Genomic DNA, 19,398 nt, shown 5'->3' with positions numbered 1-19,398 from the left:
GCATGCGGATTCGCTATGGTGGAAACGAGCCCTTCATGGTTGGTAGGGGTTCAAAAATTTATTTCACTCAATGAAATGCAAATCAGTTGCTATCTTTTATTTAAGGTTATTTTTGCGATTTTCCTTTTGATGTGCTATCTGCCACTGTTAAAATAAACCTACCATTGAAATGATACTGTTCTGAGACTTTTCATTTCTTTGTCATTGGACAAACTTACAAAATCAGTGAGGGGTCAAATAATTATTTCCTCCACTGTATATATTGAGATATATGAGGCCAGGTAGTCATACCTTGTTTTTTTTTTGTTTTTTTTTACAATTGTTGGCTTAATAAAGATTTTTCTGTTGCATTTACAGTAGTGTTGGTGCATTGTCTAATTTAAAGGGGGAAACCCCTGTTTTTCTCCTATGTGTTTTTTGGCAGTAAACATATGCCCAGGAACACAGGAGCATGGCTGTAAAGTCAATATTTTCTAGTCCGGGCTAAGACAAGGCTGATGTCTGAGAAAAAAAGTACTATTTTGTTTCCTTATGCCTGGCACACACCATGCATTTTCCCATCACATAGATAGGGTGATAGACACGCATCCGATCGGATTACCGATCATTTTTCTGATTGATTTTCCGATCACCTCTATGCAAATCGATCGGAAATCAGATTGGACCTCTCGGAAATTATCTATTCGACCCATCTATCTGATGGGAAATTGCATGGTGTGTACCAGGCTTAAAAGTGTGCACACACATTATTATTGTCATCTGCAGGGACCAGAACATGATCCCTCGGGTACCATTTTGGGGGCCAAGTGCCAGGCAGAGGTGCTGTGCCTGTTGCCATGTTGGGGGAAGTGGGGATGGTATACAACAGCTCAGCTTCCAGCAGGCGGGTTAAGGAGACAAACAATGTACTCAGCTGAGAAGCTCCAGGACTCCAGATATTTTGGTGACGCATCGTCAGGCGGTCATACACTAGATTTTAGGCACTCTGTACAGCGCTGCGTAATATGTTGGTGCTATATACTGTAAATACTTAAAGGGAACCTAAACTAAGAAGGATATGGATTTTTCCTTTTAAATACCGGTAATACCAGCTGTCTGACTCTCTTGCTGATCCTGTGTCTCTAATACTTTTAGCCACAGGCCCTCAACAAGCATGCAGATCAGGTGCTCTGACTGAAGTCAGACTGAATTAGCTGCATGCTTGTTCAAGGGTTGTGGCTAAAAGTATTAAAGACACAGGATCAGCAGGAAAGGCAGGCAACTGATATTATTTAAAAGTAAAAATCCATATGCGTTTGAGTTTAGGTTCACTAAAGATTCCTCCTGTGTAGTGCACTCCTAGCCACAATGCATGTAGTACGTACCTCTCCCCAGCAGGAAATGTACCCATGTCTACGTACTACAGATCCCAGCATGCATTGCAGGACTTCAGAAAATGAATGACTATGAAAATGATTTAACCTTCTACAAAAACTTGGTTGTGGTTCTCCATGATATCACTGAGTACTCTCTAACACTTTCCACTCCTAGCATAAGCTGTAGTCGGCCATCTTGGCAAATCTGGCTAAAAAACTGTTTAATAATAATACTCTTATGATTTTTTTGGTTTAGTTATTTTTTATTAGTGTTAGTTTCATGTTTTATTATTTATCTCTTGTAGTGCCTCCAACCCTCAGCGTTTCCAAGGATCGATCTAATATCATAGTGCGGGAGGGTTCCGACACGGAGCTGCAGTGTGAGGTGCGGGGGAAGCCACTGCCCCCCATTCTGTGGACGCGGGCAGATAAGGAGGCCACCTTCCCTAACGGTGAAACCGTGGTGGAAACGCCTGATGGAAAACTGCGTCTGGAGAACGTGACGCGGGAAATGAGCGGGACTTATAAGTGTCAGACGGCGCGGTACAATGGCTTCAACATCCGGCCCAGAGAAGCTTCTGTCCAGCTCAGTGTGCAGTGTGAGTACAGCTTCTGTCCTGCTCAGTGTGCAGTGTGACTACAGCTTCTGTCCTGATCAATGTGCAGCGTGAGTACAGCTGCTGTCCAGCTCAGTGTGCAGTCTGCAGTGCAAATACAACTTCTGTCCAGCTCAATGTGCAGTGAGTACAGCTTCTGTCCAGCTCAGTGTGCAGTGTGAGTACAGCTTCTGTCCAGCTCAGTGTGCAGCGTGAGTACAGCTTTTGTCCAGCTCAGTGTGCAGTGCGGGTACAGCTTCTGTCCAGCTCAGTGTGAAGTGTGAGTACAGCTTATGTCCAGCTCAGTGTGCAGTGTGAGTACAGCTGCTGTCCAGCCCAGTGTGCAGTGTGATTACAGCTTCTGTCCAGCTCAGTGTGCAGTCTGCAGTGCAAATATAACTTCTGTCCAGCTCAATGTGCAGTGAGTACAGCTTCAGTCCAGCTCAGTGTGCAGTGCGGGTACAGCTTCTGTCCAGCTCAGTGTGCAGTATGCGTTACCATAGCAACTACAAAGCCAGCATTGCTATTATCAATGAGCTTGTGCTTTGAATAGTAGTAATTTCGCTGCAAAATCTGCAATTAAAGTGCAAAATCATAATGCAAAATTTCAAACTAATGCCAAACTAATTGTGCTCAAGATTAAGAATGTATAATTTTGTACTGACTCCTTAATTGTACAAAATATTATAATATTTAATATATTGATTAATATTTAATAATACTATTATTCATAATTAATATGTATAAAATATTAATGTATGTACAAATTCCCATTTATACAAAATATACTCAAACCACTTTGGAACATAATTCACACATATTAAGGGAAATAAAGATTGCATGCATGTAAAATAGTAATTATGATTAAAAAGACACTGAAGTCTCTTTTTTTACCTGATTTTATGCTTAATTCCTCAGCATCAAATTCTAAGTGGATTTGCCAGATTCCCACGGCAAAACGAGTGATTTAGACTAGAGATGGTCCGAACGGTTCCCGGCGAACTTCCGTAGTTCGCGTTCGCGGAGAACCGCAAACTTTTCCGGAAGTTCGATTCGCCCCCATAGTGCATCATTGGGGTCAACTTTGACCCTCTACATCACAGTCAGCAGGCACATTGTAGCCAATCAGGCTACACTCCCTCCTGGAGCCCCACCCACCCTTATAAAAGGCATTTGTGTGCCTGCAGTAATTAGAGAAGGGAGAGCTGCTGTGCAGAAACCTATAGGGAAAGCTTAGTTAGGCTCTTATAGGCTTGTTAGCTTGCTCCTTGCTGATTCTTATTGCTAAAAAGGCACCCCTCAACAGCTCTTTTGAGAGCTAATCTTGTTCTTGTGATCTTTTTGTGTGTGTGTGTGAGTGTGTGTGTGTGTGTGTGTCCCACAATCACTTGTGTTGCGTAGACAGCCTTGGTAATTCCTACTGTGTGTGCCACTGCCAGGCCCAGCACATTCAGTGACTACCTGTGTGTGTGTGACAGATGCACTTTGTAATACCCATCACACCCAAGATAATAAGGTTGTTGCTTCATTGTGGACAGACCAAATTTGATCAGCTGGACAGTCACTGTTGTCCTATCATTGAGCTACCACAGCCCGGCGACCATATGGGCTTGAAAACCACCACGGCCTGCACTCTTGTCATGGTGCGCACCAGTCCAGCACGGCCATCACTACACAAACAGCTGTTTGCAGTGCGTTACACAGTGAGTTTGGTGTGTCAGTGTGAAGCAGTACTCTAATTACACTCCCTGATTGATGTATACACATGCAAGATGTTTTAAAGCATTTTAGGCCTGCAATTTAGCATTCAATGTGATTTCTGCTCTTAAAACGCTGCTTTGCATCAAATCCAGATTTTTCCCCGGGACTTTTGGTGTCTATCCCACTCATCCATGCAAAAACTCAGATGTTAGACCCCTTGAAACATCTTTTCCATCACTTTTCTGGCCAACATAAGTGTTTCTAGTTTTCAAAGTTCGCCTCCCCATTGAAGTCTATGGCGGTTCGTGGAAGTTTGCGGGAACCGAACTTTTGCGGAAGTTCGCTTTCGCGGTTCACGAACCGAAAATCAGAGGTTCGGGCCATCTCTAATTTAGAGTATAGAAAAAACCCAGCCAAGTTCTGGGCTTGCATATTCCTTTTTTCCTGATAGAGGCAGAGCTGTGTGCAGTAGCTATGCCTCTTCTCCAGTCAATCTCCGACAATCTCCGCCTCTCCCGCCCCTCTCAGTCTTCTTTCACTGAGAGGGGTGGGGAGAGGCGGAGATTAACTGGACTGGAGGCAGAGCTTCTGCGCAATGCTCTGCTTCCCCCGGGCAGCAAAAACTGCGACCCGCAATTAACCACTTCACCCCAAAGGCGTTTTTACCCTAACGGACAAGAGTGATTTTCACTTTTCAGTGCTCATCCCTTTCATTTGCCAGTAGCTTAACCTCTCTAGCGTTTTGGATGAGCTAGGCTCGTCCAGAGACGCCAGAGGTGACCACTCAGGCCCCGCTGGGCCGATTTGAATAATTTTTTTTAAAAAACACGCAGCAAGCACTTTGCTTGCTGCGTGCCTTACCCGATCGCCGCCGATCCGCCGCTACCCGCCGCGATGCAGGGTCCCCCCAAGCGAGACCCCGTGCGCTGCCTGGCCAATCAGTGCCAGGCAGCGCTGAGGGGTGGATCGGGTCTCCCTGTGACGTCACAACGTCGATGACGTCATGACGTGCGTCGCAATGGCGTCAGGGGAAGCCCTCCAGGAAATCCCGTTCATAACGGGATTTTCGGACGGGCCATTGTGTCGGCGGCGATCGGAGGGGTGGGAGGGACGCCCCCGCAGGGAGGGGGGAATCGTGTAGCTAGCGCTAGGCTAGCTACATGAAAAATAAAAAATAAAAATGTGTGAAAAACATCCCCGTGGCCGCAGGGCCGCGGGAATCAGAACGCCAGGCAGGTTAATCACTACTAATCACAATGAAATGATCTATATTTTGTTTTTTTCACAACCAATTGGGCTTTTTAGGGTTGATATTTGTTGTCAGTAATTACTTTATTTTCTATGCAAAGGGAAAAACAAGGAAAAAATGAAAAAATACCCTATTTCTCCAATTTCATCCCCTATAATTTTAATATAAACACTGCTACTGTGCATAAAAGCCGCACATTTTATCTGCCTATTTGTTCTGGTTGTCACAAGACTTTAATTATGTCCCTAGTACAAAGTATGGTGACAATATAGTATTTGGAAATAAAGGTGTATTTTTTCTTTGTTTGTTTTTTTTCACTATTTTTACGTGCACGTGCACAGGAATGCACGCGCACACGCAGGAGCGCGCACGTGCACACGCACAGCGGCAGCAGCACTGTCTGACTTATAACAACGTCCTGGAGCCATTAAGAGGCTCTAGCAGGACGTTTTTATAAGTCAGCTTGTCATTAAGTGGTTAAAGTCGTGGAACTTTGCACTCTGCTCTAAATCACTCGTTCTGCTGCGGGAATGCAGCGAATCGAATTTAATGCTGAAGAGGACTTAAGCATAAAATCAGGTAAAAAAAAGAGACTTCAGTGTCTCTTTAAGATTGCTATTGTGAAATTTACGCAAAATTACCCGAAAGTGAAATTACACATTACGATCAACACTAATTACTATCATTATTATTACTACAGATTTGAGTAGGTGTGTGTGTGTGGGGGGGGGGGGGGGGTATAGGAGGAATCTCATTATTAGGAGAAACTGTAGTGAAGATAATGTAATTAATAAAATTGCTTATTTTTTACAATATTCATTTATAAATGTTAGTCTGGGTTTTGCAGGTGTAAAAATATTTCCTCTCCCCGAATCACAATCTGAAATTTATCACTGACTGAGACATCTTTAGTCACGTCAGGTGATCTCTGCGGAATGTTTGGTTACTGAGAGTTCCGATGCCAGTACAAAATATACCTGGTCTCCCAGAATGCTCTGGGGGGGGGGGTGGAATTCCACATAGCTAATCAGCCTAAGCTAAGGATCACTGGGAGGGCGGGGCTAAATACAAATACACAGCAGCATATAGCTATAGGAAGTGTTTCTGATGCTGAAACCAGGAAATTTACCATAAAAGTTGGTATCCTAAATAACTGACTGCATTCTACTGTAATCACTACATTGCCTCTTTAATACAACAATTATTTATTCCTGGTCTGAGAATCCCCCTCCTCCACAGCTAAAACATTTTTAGTCAATGCACTACTTTAATAAAGTGAACCCGAGGTGAGAGGGATATGGAGGCTGCTATTTTTATACCAGTTGCCAGGCAGCTCTGCTGATCTATTTGGCTGCAGTAGTGTCTGAATCACACCAGAAACAAGCATGCAGCTAATCTTGTCAGATCTGACAATGATGTCAGAAACACCTAATCTGCTGCATGCTTGTTCAGGGTCTATGGCTGAAAGTATTAAAGGCAAAGGATCTGCAGGACGGCCAGGCAACTGGTATTGTTTAAAAGGAAATAAATATGGCAGCCCCCATATCGCTCTCACCTCGGGTTCACTTTAACCTCCAGCGACATTTCTTTTGAGGAGCATTTCCCCACTTTATCCATGACTGTGAGTGTAGCCAGACTTATTGCATCAGATGACCCTCCCCCGGAACCCCCTGATCTTTATAAATGGCCTCCAGGCTTAGCTGGCGGTTTCTCCGGACGGCGGTGGAATAATGGCGGATGCCGCCTCGCAGAGGAAATATTTGCAGGCTTTAATTGGTTTCTGATGAAGTATGATCCTCTTCGTAGCCAGCTGTCTGTTTATAACGTTTATTGGACACTAAGTAAATTTTAATTACAGAACGGCATCATTTGTAGGAGTAAATATGAGATATTTGTAGCCGCAGCTCCTCTTCTGCTGTTATTATCAGGGGTGGAATTTAGGCTGTGATTAGTTTGGTTTTGCAGACATGAGCGGAAAGTGCAGTCTGGATGGCAGAAGAAGCTGCAGCGTTATTAAACCGCCCTTCAGCCGTGGAATACAAAACCGTGAATATTCGGAATCATCTGTGGGAGGTGAAGGCCCCAACCAGCCGTGAGAGAATCCCCCTTACCTGTTTGCCAGTAGTGTAAATTGGAGTCCATAAACTATATAGCCAGGGCCGGTTCTCTCATGAAGCAAGCTGAAACATTTGCATCAGGCGCAGAGATTACAGGGGCAGCATGTTTGTACTGTGTGTTTACACTAACAGCAGTCAGAATAGGAGGAGAAGTGAGAGGAGAGTGAGTGAGGTGAAGAGATCATCCTTGGGAAAAGCAGCTTGTTGTGCTGTGTGAGGAGTCTGACAGTGAGTGAGGAGGGGGGAGACAGGAGAGCAGCAGTGTTTCATTTGCTGCAGCAGAAGGGAGGGGCGCATCCTCACAAGTTTGCCTCAGGCAGCAAAAAGTCTAGAATGGGCCCTGTATATAGTTCTCGTAATATTTTATTTCAAAGTATTTGTGGCTTCTTTCCAGCTTAGCACCCTGCTCGTCTGTTTCTAGATGTCCTCTGCACTGCTTGAGGCTAGTTCTACTGTTGTGCTGTGCAATCGTCCTGCCGCAGGAGAGTTTGGGGCAGGGCGATCGCACCGCACCATTTCCCCTTTGCATTTTACCCTGATTGTGACAGGGTAATATGCATAGTGCCCATGGGCGTAACAATAGGGGATGCAGCCCCTACTCTCGCAGGGGCTGCATCCCTTATGTATCTGCTGCTGCCCGCCGCCTGCATACGCACTATTCAATGCTAAAGGGGAGCGCAGAGGGGAGAGCCCGAGGTGAGGGGGGGGGGAGACCGTCCTCCCTCCCCACTGAAGTACTACCAAGCTTTCCCCTCATGCTGCGACCCCTTCAGCCCCCTAAAAATGGCCCTGAGCGGGCCCAGGTGGAGGGGGGGCCCGCTCAGAATTTCTGCAGGGGGGCCCGGCGATTCCTAGTTACGCCCCTGATAGTGCCGTCCCCTGTTCAGTGACGTACTCCCTGCTGGACCCTGGATTACCATCACTCTGCACATGCGTACCACCACCATGATCAGGATTTACATTGCTGTATTGTCGGTGCGAAAGGCATGGATCATGGAGCAAAGCACTGCAGAGTTTGCGTCGGGCTTGCGTCAATTTCGCTGCTTCCATTGCACCGCATCGCCATAGCGTGTAAGTCTCCATGAGTCGTCTGACTTCTTGTCAGCTTTACATGAAGACATGACTATTTTTTCCCCGAGGAATCCGGCAGTGACTGGCAAAATGCGTTGTCAATTAAAGTCATGGCATCTGCCCATACCGAGCATGGTTGTTTTCTTGGAGGTTTTTGCTTGCGTTTGTACATTGATTTTATTGTACTGCCTGCGTTTGCAGAGCAATTGCGATTAGCGGGGGGAGGGGGGTTGGGTAGAAATCTTTGCAAAATCACTTTTGTTCAGTGATTGAAAAGTGATTTCATAATCGCAATCTCTCCTGTGGGCTTGCCTCCATTGACTTTCATTAGCCTGTCACTTTTTAAAACACTGGCAATCACCAGTGATTCTAAAATGAGCCTAAAAGAGCTCAAGTTGGTCACAGCCTTTATACCTTTATTGTACTGATAAGACTCTGAAGGACAACAGCTTTAATAAAGGGCAACTGAAGCAACAGGGATATGGAGGCCACCATATTTATTTTTCCTTTTAAGCAATACCAGTTGCCTGGCTGTCCTGCTGATCCTCTGCCTCTAATATTTTTAGCCATAGACCCTGAACAAGCATGCAGCAGATCAGGTTTTTCTGACATTATTGTCGTATCTGACAAGATTAGCTGCATGCTTGTTTCAGGTGTGTGATTCATACACTACTGCAGCCAAATAGATCAGCAGGGCTGCCAGGCAACTGTTATTGTTTAAAAGGAAATAAAGACAAATATAGCAGCCTCCATATTCCTTTCAGTTCAGTTGTCCTACCATGTGGTTTATCAACTTAATTTTAAACTTCTGGCAAATGGGCAAGGGGTCTGTTAAAAGACCCCTGTGCTTGTTAGCTGAGATGGAAGTATGTAGCTGATCGCTCCATTATTGGGGGAATTGAATAGGACTGTAAACTCCTTTTTAACCATATTAACATACTAAAACCCCCCAGGTCACCCCCAGATGGCTGCAACAATCCCCATCCCTGATTGTCATTAAAAGCACAAGTCAGATTACAGAAATGGTTCTCTACAAATCCCCATTGGCCTGTGTTAAAGAGAAACAGTGACCAAGGATTGAATTTCATCCCAATCAGTAGCCGATACCCCCTTTCCCATGAGAAATCTATTCCTTTTCTCAAACGGATCATCATGGGGCTCTGTATTGCTGATATTGTGTTGAAACCCCTCCCACAGTGTGATGTCAGGACCAGGGTGCTGACATCACACTGTGGGAGCCTTGCTGCATTGTGGGAAATAAGAGCTGTTTCCAACTGCCAAATAAGCAAGTAGCGTCACTTTTGTTAATTACGTTATTTTCACTGGAGTTCCTCTTTAATGTGTATGCTTTTATCTCTAAACATTTCAATATGACTAACGGAATCCAACAAGAGTGACCCTATCTCCCCTATTCTTTGTGTTAGTTATGGAGACCTGAGCTGAGAATGTTCAATCTAACACAAGCATCCAAGGACTCATTATTAATTCCTTAAAGTGTACCTGAGATGGTACACTGTGCCTAATTCATACTTACCTGGGGCTTCCTCCAGCCCCATGAGGACCATTGGCTCCCTCGCCATCTTCCTCCCTGGCCACTATGTTGTCCCAGGATCGCCTCCGGTATCTTTTAAAGTCGGGGCCAGTCATGGTGTTCTGAGTCTGCCCGGCCGTGTCCGCCCTGGCTACACAGGCGTAGAACACGGCAGCTGAAGACGATACCGGAGGTGATCCTTAGGCCTTGTTTTCCATCTGGCCGCTTTTATCCGCTTCTGGCCGCTTTTTATCAGCACATCAATGTTACAGATTGATACATGTTGATGAAAAGCGGACAGAAGCGCACAGATGGAAACAAGGCCTTAGACAATGGAGCGGTCAGGGAGGACGTCAATGGAGTCCACGATCGCCATGGGGCTGGAGGAAGCCCAAGGTAAGTATAAATACACCAATTTTTGTTATCTCAGGTTCCCTTTAACCCCCAAGATCACCTTATTTGTGGACGAAGTGCTTTTAACTGTAACAAACCAAATCCTTTGCTTACAACATACAGTATCTATGAGACATTCTCCCTGTTTTCTGCAGCTGCCCTTTATAAGGCAAATGAAAGCAAACTCTTGCTCATGGGCATCAATATTTCTAAGGGCCCTTTCACACCAGAGGGCTTTTTCGGCGTTTTAACGCCACGGCCGAAGTTGGCGTTTTCCTAGGTAAAAGAAAGTCCATAGACTTTCAATTTACCATTCACACTAAACGCCGCGTTTTGGAGCGTTGCGTTTCAACGCTCCCAGGCGCTTTTTCTGTGCCTACCGCGGCGTTTCTCATTACAATTGATTGTAATGTATAGGCGTTAAAACGCCTTGAAAACGCCTGCAGCCAAAACGCAGCGTTTTAGCCTTTCACCGCTGCCTGTAGTGTGAAAGAGCCCTGCAGAAATTAAGTCCGCAATCTCCTCAGCTCCCATTTCCCTGGGCGAAGTCTCACATTCCCTACTTAGGAATTCATATTCCTAGCTGTACCAAAGACCTTTATTCTGCTAATTTCCCCTACATACCAAATAAGATGAAACAGGATTTCACTCACTTGGCTTCTTTTGAATTTCCTGTAGCTGGGAAAATTGCATCCTTTAAAACATAGTTTTCCCTAAAGTTCTATACTGTTTTAGGATGCTCCCCATGCCACTCCCATCAATAATGTTTACAGAATTCGCCAAACTTATTCTTCAATATACATGGAAAAAAACAAAACATATGTTCTTCTATACCATATTGAGAGCCACCCCTAACTGGGGAGGTTTTTCAGTTTCTAACCCTTTATAGACTGAGTGGTCAAAATAAATTAGAGACACCTTCTAATAACGAGTTGATCCACCCTTTAGCTCTGATCACAGCCGATATTCTTGGATTGGACTCAACAAGATGCTGATACCGTTGCTTAAGGAATGTTGACCCAAGCTGACTTAATGGAAGTTGGGTCAGATTGAATGGTGGCGTTTCCAAGCTTTGAAGTGATCTTTCGACTTTGTCCCAAAAACGCTCAATAGGTTTGAGGTTAGGGGACTGAGCTAGCCATGGAAGCAGGCTAAACTCTGATTGATGTTCCTCAAACCAATTTGAGAACGATCGAGCACAGTGGCAAGGGCCCACAGGCGTCTTTTCCTATTTTTCTATATCAAAGGCACTATTGATGGTCTCCTGCTGCTAAAGTCCATATTTTGCAAAGTCCATCTTGTTGAGCGTTGGGATAGGCTGGTGCTTTAATAGAAAATTCTTGGTTTAAAACAAAAAAACAACAACAGTTAAATTGCAATCAACATGCCCAAACCATGTGGTCAGTGCTTTGATAATTTACCCTAAACAAATGCAACTTCGGATCACAAATGGGGAACAGTTAGTAGCAAAAAATAAGGGTCTCTGTTGGTCACAAATTGTCATTTTTTAAGGCGTCAGTCTCTGCACCAAAAGTACTAGTGTCTGAAGACAAACATAGGGATGATCATTCGGATTCTGCGGAATTGAAATTTCCAATCGGAAATCAGCAATTCCAATTGGAAATTACCGTAACTCTGGAGTTTTAGCCCAATCTCAGAATTCGGAAGCACTGGACCAATCAGAAAATGCAAAATTTTTCCACGAAAATTGGATTGCTGTGGTAATTTTAAACCAATCACAAGACTCGGATACTACTGAGTATTCCTGAGTCTTGTGGTTCGCCTAAAATTTCTGTGATATTCCAATGACTGCGGTACAATTCTGCATTCTCTGATTGGTCCAATTTTTCATTTCTGACCGTTCCTAACTGTGCTTGGAACAAGAAAATGTATGCGTGCTCAAACACCAAACTTAACCCTAACAAATCTGGCTTTGCAAATCTGGCCTAATTGGCTATTCATGAGGCATAGCTCATGCAAATATGCATTCGCTTTCGCATGCCAAACTATGCAGGGTCAAAAACCAATACCGCAAAGCGGTTGCCCTGCGGGAATAAGTTCATGCTACATTAGCACTATCAAGGAGCGCCACGGGGAGGCTTCCCAATGCCCCCATACAACCGGGGGGCCGCGGGGCCCCAGGCTCTCTCACTGCCTGGGAACCACAGCGACACCCCTGAGGGGGAGGCTGGGTGGCGCAGGTGACTCCCCCAAGCGTGGCCAGCGCCGGGGGGGAGGGGGGGGGGCCTCCCGCACCCACCTCCCAATATCAAAAACAGGCACTTACCTTAACGTCCATTGCTTTCTGCTACTTGTGCATTAACTTGGGGGCACTACATGGGAAAGGAGTGAAGCATGGGTCACTCAAGCTTTGGAGCTCATAGCTGGCTTACACACAACACTCCGAAGTAGGGGTAGGACAGGGGCAGACAGCTCACCCCAGGTCTCACACCACCTAGAGCAAGTCATCCACCACCTGCCTCTAAAGGATACAACTGAGGAAATGCTTGGAACAAGAAAATGTATGCGTGCTCAAACACCAAGTTTAACCCTAACAAATCTGGCTTTGCAAATCTGGCCTAATTGGCTTATCATGAGGCATAGCTCATGGCGAGTGCCTCTAGTCATTTTGTCACTCCAGGCGAGAAAACCTGTGGCGCCCCCCCAAGCCCCTCCCCCCCAGGAAAATAATCATAATGCAGCATCGTTTCACCAGAAAATAATCATAATGCGGCAGTGTTTCATCAGAAAATAATAGTAATTATCGTAATTCAGAATCGTAATTCACCAGAAAATAATCGTACTGTGGCAGTGTTTCACCAGAAAATACACTTATTGCAGCAGCAGTTCACCGGAAAATATTTGTAAGGTGGCAGCGTTTCACCAGAAAATACACTTATTGCAGCAGCATTTCACCAGAAATTAATCATAGGGCAGCAGCGTTTCACCAGAAAATAATCGTAATGGGGCAGCGTTGTCAGAAAATAATCGTAATGAGGAATCGTTTCACCAGAAAATACACGTAATCCGAGCAGAGGGAAAGAGTAGAGAGGGAGAGGCAGCATAAGATGCAAGAGGGGGGTAGAGGAACAGAGAGGGGGAGGGATAGACAGCATAAGATGGAAGCGAGTGCAGAGAAACAGAGGGGAGAGGGAGAGACAGCATAAGATGGAAGAGAGTGCAGAGGAACAGAGAGGGGTAGAGACAGCATAAGATGGAAGAGGGGGCAGAGGAACAGAGAGGGGAGAGGAAGAGACAGCAAAGCACTAAAGCACAGGTTTACAGCTTTACCAGCCTACAGCCTAACCAGCTTTCAAAGAAAACTCTAGTATCAAAAGAGCAGGGCACATTCTAGCAGTTATAACAGTACTTAGAGTCTGCACACAGGACAGGAAGTGTTCTTAGCAGCCTGCCTGCATACCTTCTCTTCTGCCTGTGCATGCAGCTTATCATCACTACTCTGGAGCAGAAACTTCCCTTCTCCCGGGCTGTGTTGCTGTCTTGTGCGGGGGCGGGGCTCCAACACGGACACATCACATGGGACTGTAGACAATACCTTAAATACATACTTACATAAATACTAAATTCTTAACTTATAAATAAAAACACACCAGACCCTCCAAGTTGGCATTAAAATGGCCGTGGCCTTCTTTATTGGTTATCTTAAAAACTCAAGAGGTCCAAATAACTTTATTGAATAATATAAACTTTTTCAACAATCAATAAAACATATAAATCAGCAGATCATTGTGGTCCACCACTACGGTTCAGCCCACTTCAAAGACTTCAACTTTCCGAAAGGACCCCTCACAAAGCTCGTCCACACTTCTCCGTGTGACTTGAAGAACCAATAAAGCTTGACCACGACGAAATTCTCCTTTAAACCTGGGAAGGGTGGGTGGGGAGCTCCCCAGACCGCTCTGGACTAAAGGCGAGCTGAGGCTGAACGGGACCTTCCTTTATACCCTGGACTTACCCCTAATTGGCTGCTGCAACAATGTTTAGACCCCAGCAACACCTGGCAGATTACCTTTAGCCTACCTGCCGACCAATCCTCACATTAGCTACAATACTTTGCCCTGCAACTTGACCAGAGGGCATTAGCCAATCAGCATCCAAGCCACCTCATAGATTGAACGTAATGTTAAATATTTTTTACAGGACAAATACCATAATAAATGTATTTTGATTGCCACAAATCCCATGTAGGGCCTCTTTTATTATGTTATTGGCCCTGCTCATTCTTCTCTCTGTGACTGCATCTGTCCACTGGCTGTCTCGCTCCAGTGTCTGTGTGCAGCCAGTGACACAGGTGGGGGGTAAGACTGTCGGGGGCATAAGCTGGCTGGCCGCTGGCTCCTGGTTTGACTGGCGTGGGGCGGAGTTAAAGGCTGGGCCACACGAGGTAAACACTTTACCTGTCTGGCTACTGAGAAGAAGGGGCGTGGCTTTAAAGAAGGAGCCTGGCAGAGAAGAGCAGTATTGATTGCTCTATTGGCTGGGGAGAAGTGGAGGTGGAGGCACTGCTGAGCACATGGTAGCGTGCCGAGCACCGGGGACTGAGTCGGGAGATAATATAATATAAAAAAAAACCAAAAAAAAACCATGGTCACGGTAGCAGCGGCGGGGGAATGCGCCTCACCACCTCATGACGCCTCACCACCTCATGGCGCCCCAGGCAACCGCCTATACTTGCCTGGTGGGTGAGACGCGCCTGGCTCATGCAAATATGCATTTGCTTTTGCATGCCAAACTTGGTTTTTACTTTGATGCACACATACATTCTCTATAAAGTGTACCATTCCTAACTGTTCTCCCCTCTGTTCTGTTGAAGGCAATGGTGGTCTCTACTTTCAAACTGCCAAACACTATTTAACAATCTATAATGTGAAGATCATGCTGATCTCCACTTTATAAATATGGTAATTGTCACAAAACCCAGGATCTTTCCATTCCAAGGTGGAAATCTGACAAAATGCTGATAACTGACATAAGTGGCGATCATAGGAAACTGGCAACCTCTTTGGAAAAGTGGAGATCATTTAGGTTAATTGCCTATTCCATAAAACTGATATTATTCCATCACTGTAAACAGGCCTTGTAGACTTTAGTGTCTGACATTGCGCGAATGTGAAAATAAATGCGGGACTTCTGAGAGACGGTAGGAGAGCGCTGAAGGGTGCTTATCTCTATTTCTCTGGCGGCGTCCATTATTCCTGATCCTTGCACATCACAAGGCGTGATGAGAGAGGCGTCGCGGCCCTGTCCCTGTGCCTCGGCCATGACTCCTTCTTCATCCCCCTCGTTACCAGTCGCAGATCTCTTCACTGTGATAAACACAATAAAATTCCATTATCCGCCGAGAGCGGCCAGGCATCTCCTGCGAAGGTGAGGCTGATGTGGCCCGAGTCCCTCATTACCGCGGATATAACCGCACTAGCGCCTCCCCACACGCTGCCTTCATCATTTCTTCATCATTCCGTGCTCCTTGACCCAGGAGCCGGGAAACGCACCCTCTGATGAGTCCATTAAGGGATCTCTCGGCTAACAAGTCACCTGTCGCTTTGTGGCGCTCTCGCCTGTCTTGGATAATAGAGACGGGTCTCTCCAGTGCAGACACTTCATTAGGGTTTGCCTGGTGTATCTCGGCAGCGAGAGGAACGTGCGGCCTGGAACGTTCTGATGATAAGCGCGGGCGCCTTCGCCTCCTCCGATCCTCCACGCTGCCGGCCACACAGGAACTGCCTGTCAGAGTCTGGCCAATCCTCAGCATTTTTCGCGAATGAATCTTCCCAGAACTCACTACAGCAGAAATCGATGGCGCGGCCAGGGACTTGGACGGATTCCACAGCTGGATAATATTTTCAGTGAGGATGGAGTTCATCTTTACAAAGATAGAATGGATTTGTTTTTGCCGTAACAAAAGACTCGGAGGAGGGATGTGGCGATGAACTGAGCCTGGCTGCCTCTGTGAAAAAGTAAACAGTCCTTAAAGTGAACCTGAGGTGAAAATAAATTGATGAGATAATTATATTCATCCTCTTACGCCTAATAAAGTTTTAAGTATCCCATGGTTTTCTTTTATATTTAAATATTTACAAAGTACATCTACTTTACATGCTTTACTGTCTCTAATCAGTGGCAGCCTATTAAGTGTCCCAGAGTTAGGAAAAGGTCAATAGTTCATGTATCTTTTCTCCCTCTGCCTCAGAAGTTGTATTCTGCCAGGAAAACTTTTATGGCTGTAATTTGATTATCAGTGATGTTTACTATATTCCCAGCAAGGTACCAACAAGACAGAAGCTGTCACTTCCATGCCCAGAAATTAACTCTTTCAGGCAGCAAAAACAGCAAGTAAAACAGCCTGGTTATTAATATGACATGTGACATGTCGCCTCGGGTACACTTAGAACTTTATAACTGTTAGCAGCACTAGAGGCACACAGCTGAGTGCTATTAACCTCCTTGGCGGTAATCCCGAGCTGAGCTCGGGGTATGCCGCCGGAAGTTGCCGCTCAGGCCCTGCTGGGCCGATTTCAGTTCTGAAAAAAGCAGCACACGCAGCTGGCACTTTGCCAGCCGCGTGTGCTGCCCGATCGCCGCCGCTCCGCGGCGATCCGCCGCGTGCAGCGGCGAAAGAGGGTCCCCCCCAGCCGCCCGAGCCCAGCGCAGCCGGAACAAACAGTTCCGGCCGGCGCTAGGTGCTGGATCGGGCGGCTCTGACGTCAGGACGTCGACTGACGTCCATGACGTCACTCAGCTCGTCGCCATGGCGACGAGGAAAGCGAAACAAGATAGGCCGCTCATTGCGGCCTATCTTGTTACTTTCGATTGCCGGAGGCGATCGAAAGTACGGATCAGGAGCGCCCTCTAGTGGGCTTTCATGCAGCCAACTTTCAGTTGGCTGCATGAAATATTTTTTTTTTTATTAAAAAAAAAACACATTGCAGCCTCCCTGGCAAAATAAATAAACCGCCAGGGAGGTTAAAGTGCACCCAAATTAAAAATACAAGATTTCAGAAATAAAATCTATTTTCTAAATTATAATAATACATCGCAGCCTTTTTTCAGCTGCATGATGACAAATATAAAATATTTTACATTTATTGGAGGAACCCCTCCCTTCCTTTCATATTGCCGAGACAGAATCTGGCAGACTGGTGGAGTAGGAGGTGTCCGGCAATGGAGGAATTGCTAATGGCTGCCACCTGTATAACCCTAGTTATGAAAAGAGAAGGGTGAAAAGCATGCACTGAAATGCTCATAGGCTTGAAGGTGTGTTTATTTATCGTTGTATGTGTCAGAGTGGTGCAACTAAATATTTTGAATAAAACATTTTTTTGGGTTTGGGTCCGCTTTACCTGTCAGTGATTCAGGGAGGTTGTTACAAGATGGACATAGGACAAGGGTATGACAAGGTTATGACTACAGTTTTCAGCAAATACTGACACTGAGAACAAATATATTGTGCAAAATTTTTTATTGCAAATCACTCTTATGCAAATGCACATACAAGGAAACCACAGTACATTGCAAATGCAATGGCAAAGACAGTGTGCACACAAACACCCAGACCACCTACCTATCTAACTAACTAACTAAATATATACGCACAGGAAATATATACAAATGTACAACCAGGCACGGTATAGAAGGAAGCCGGCAAAGAGCAAGGTCATGACGGAATGCAAAGTTCGGGAACAGATTAGCAGATCAGGAAATGGGGGATCAGAGTCAGGAATCAGGGTTGCCCAGACACTCAGTGCTAGCAGCATACAAAGTTCTGGGAACTAGGAGGAGAAAAGGGCAGTCCTTAATTAGGAAAATGCGTATTTTGCGTAAGCATTAAACAGGATTCAGCTGGTGGTGGGTGATCCTGCTGAAGGTGTTCTTGAAACCACCCACAGGCAAGACAGGGAACTGCAGGTTTTTCATACAGCCAGTGAAAGGCCAGTAGGCCACCTGCTGGTGATCGCCACTCATGTCCCTCTGACAATCGCCACCCGTCGATTGCCGCTGCTGGGTTCCTCCGTACACAGCCCAGAGGCCGGCAGGAGCATGGGGATCTCCATAATATACAATACACCAATTCTCCCTAGCAACAGGGCAAATTATTGGTCCACCGTGAACCAATGAGAATTCTCAGTTTCTGAGGATTCCCATTGGTCTTTTCCAGCCCAATAGAGATCCCCATGCTTCTGCTGATGGCCACCATTCAGCTTCTTGGGACTGTCCGTTCTCATAAGCTGTCAATTGCGTATATTTTCCTGACTGGTCCAGTAAAATATGCAAAGTTCGGACTCTGCACTCCACTTACCCCAATGCAGCAAGCAGATCCATTTTTTTAACAAGTGGAAGCAGTACCGATTTTTAACATTAGGATCCGCTTCCGCTCTGAGTGGAGAATAAAAAACGTTCCTAATGGGTACATTTTTTTAAAGTGTGACCTGGCCCTTACATGCTGGTGAACAATGGAAGTCCACAGCAGCCAGTCACTACTGCCACCAGCAGGCAAATGGTGGCATGACATGATCCCTAACAAAGGGAACCTGTCTCCAAAAGATGAATTGGAACTGTGTTACAAGTCTGGGACCAGCAGGATTCTTTAGCTCTGGGCTCTGTAAGGGATGTCTGAGTAAATCTAAACATTTAAGTTTTATTGGCTGTAACAATTATTTTAATAACTGGCAATATAAAACACCCTTTCTTTCTTTCTTTCTTTCTTTTTTATTTTTCTTTTTTTTTTTTTACAATATTCATGTATAAATGATTTAGTCATTGTTTGCCCATTGTTAAAGCAGCCCATACACTCAGCCGATTTTCTGGCCGACCGATCGATCCCGATCGATCGATCGATCGATTGCAAATCAGTTGGCCAATCGACCGATCGACGGCCGATTTCAATCGATTTCGATGGATTTCCATCGAACTTGCAGGGTGGAAAATTTAGGTCGATCTGATGAGATTGCTTATCAGTTTGCATTGGCCTTAATGGAAATCTGATGGCAAAAAAATGCCATCAGATCGAATTTCAATAGATTTCAAACTGAAACCTATTGGATTTCTATCCTGGTAAAAAAATGTTCTAAAAACGCATCAGATAGATCATCAGATGCATTTCTTATCTATCTGCTGCCAATCTGACGAGTGTATGGGCACCTTAAGTCTCACCTCACCCCGATTTACTTTTATGGTAATTTTTTGAGTTTCAGCATCAGAAACCCTTCCATTGTCTATATATTGCTGTCTACTGAATGTAGCCCCACCCCCAGTGATGTTTACCCTAGGCTGTTTAGGTATGCATAATTCTCCTCTCCCTGGATCGGACCCATCGTCAGTAATAGTTGTAACTTTACCAGAAGCAAGTCCAGTGGAAGAGAGAAGA

At 45.4% G+C, this 19,398-nt stretch overlaps 1 protein-coding gene across 8 annotated transcripts in view; it reads left to right on the top strand.

Annotated features, from left to right (window-relative positions):
• Positions 1–19,398, top strand: part of MDGA1 (MAM domain containing glycosylphosphatidylinositol anchor 1) — a 561,871-nt gene that overhangs the window by 397,364 nt on the left and 145,109 nt on the right. For all 8 annotated transcript variants that reach the window (XM_068232696.1, XM_068232699.1, XM_068232695.1 and 5 more), the window contains one exon: positions 1,661–1,954. In XM_068232696.1, coding sequence (XP_068088797.1) covers positions 1,661–1,954 — 294 coding nt within the window. The remainder of the gene's footprint in view (positions 1–1,660; positions 1,955–19,398) is intronic.

The sequence above is a fragment of the Hyperolius riggenbachi genome, chromosome 4, assembly GCF_040937935.1.
Source record: "Hyperolius riggenbachi isolate aHypRig1 chromosome 4, aHypRig1.pri, whole genome shotgun sequence".
NCBI classification, from domain to species: Eukaryota; Metazoa; Chordata; class Amphibia; order Anura; family Hyperoliidae; genus Hyperolius; species Hyperolius riggenbachi.
Note: the sequence above shows the minus strand (reverse complement) of the source record. Positions and strands in the feature narration are given on the sequence as shown.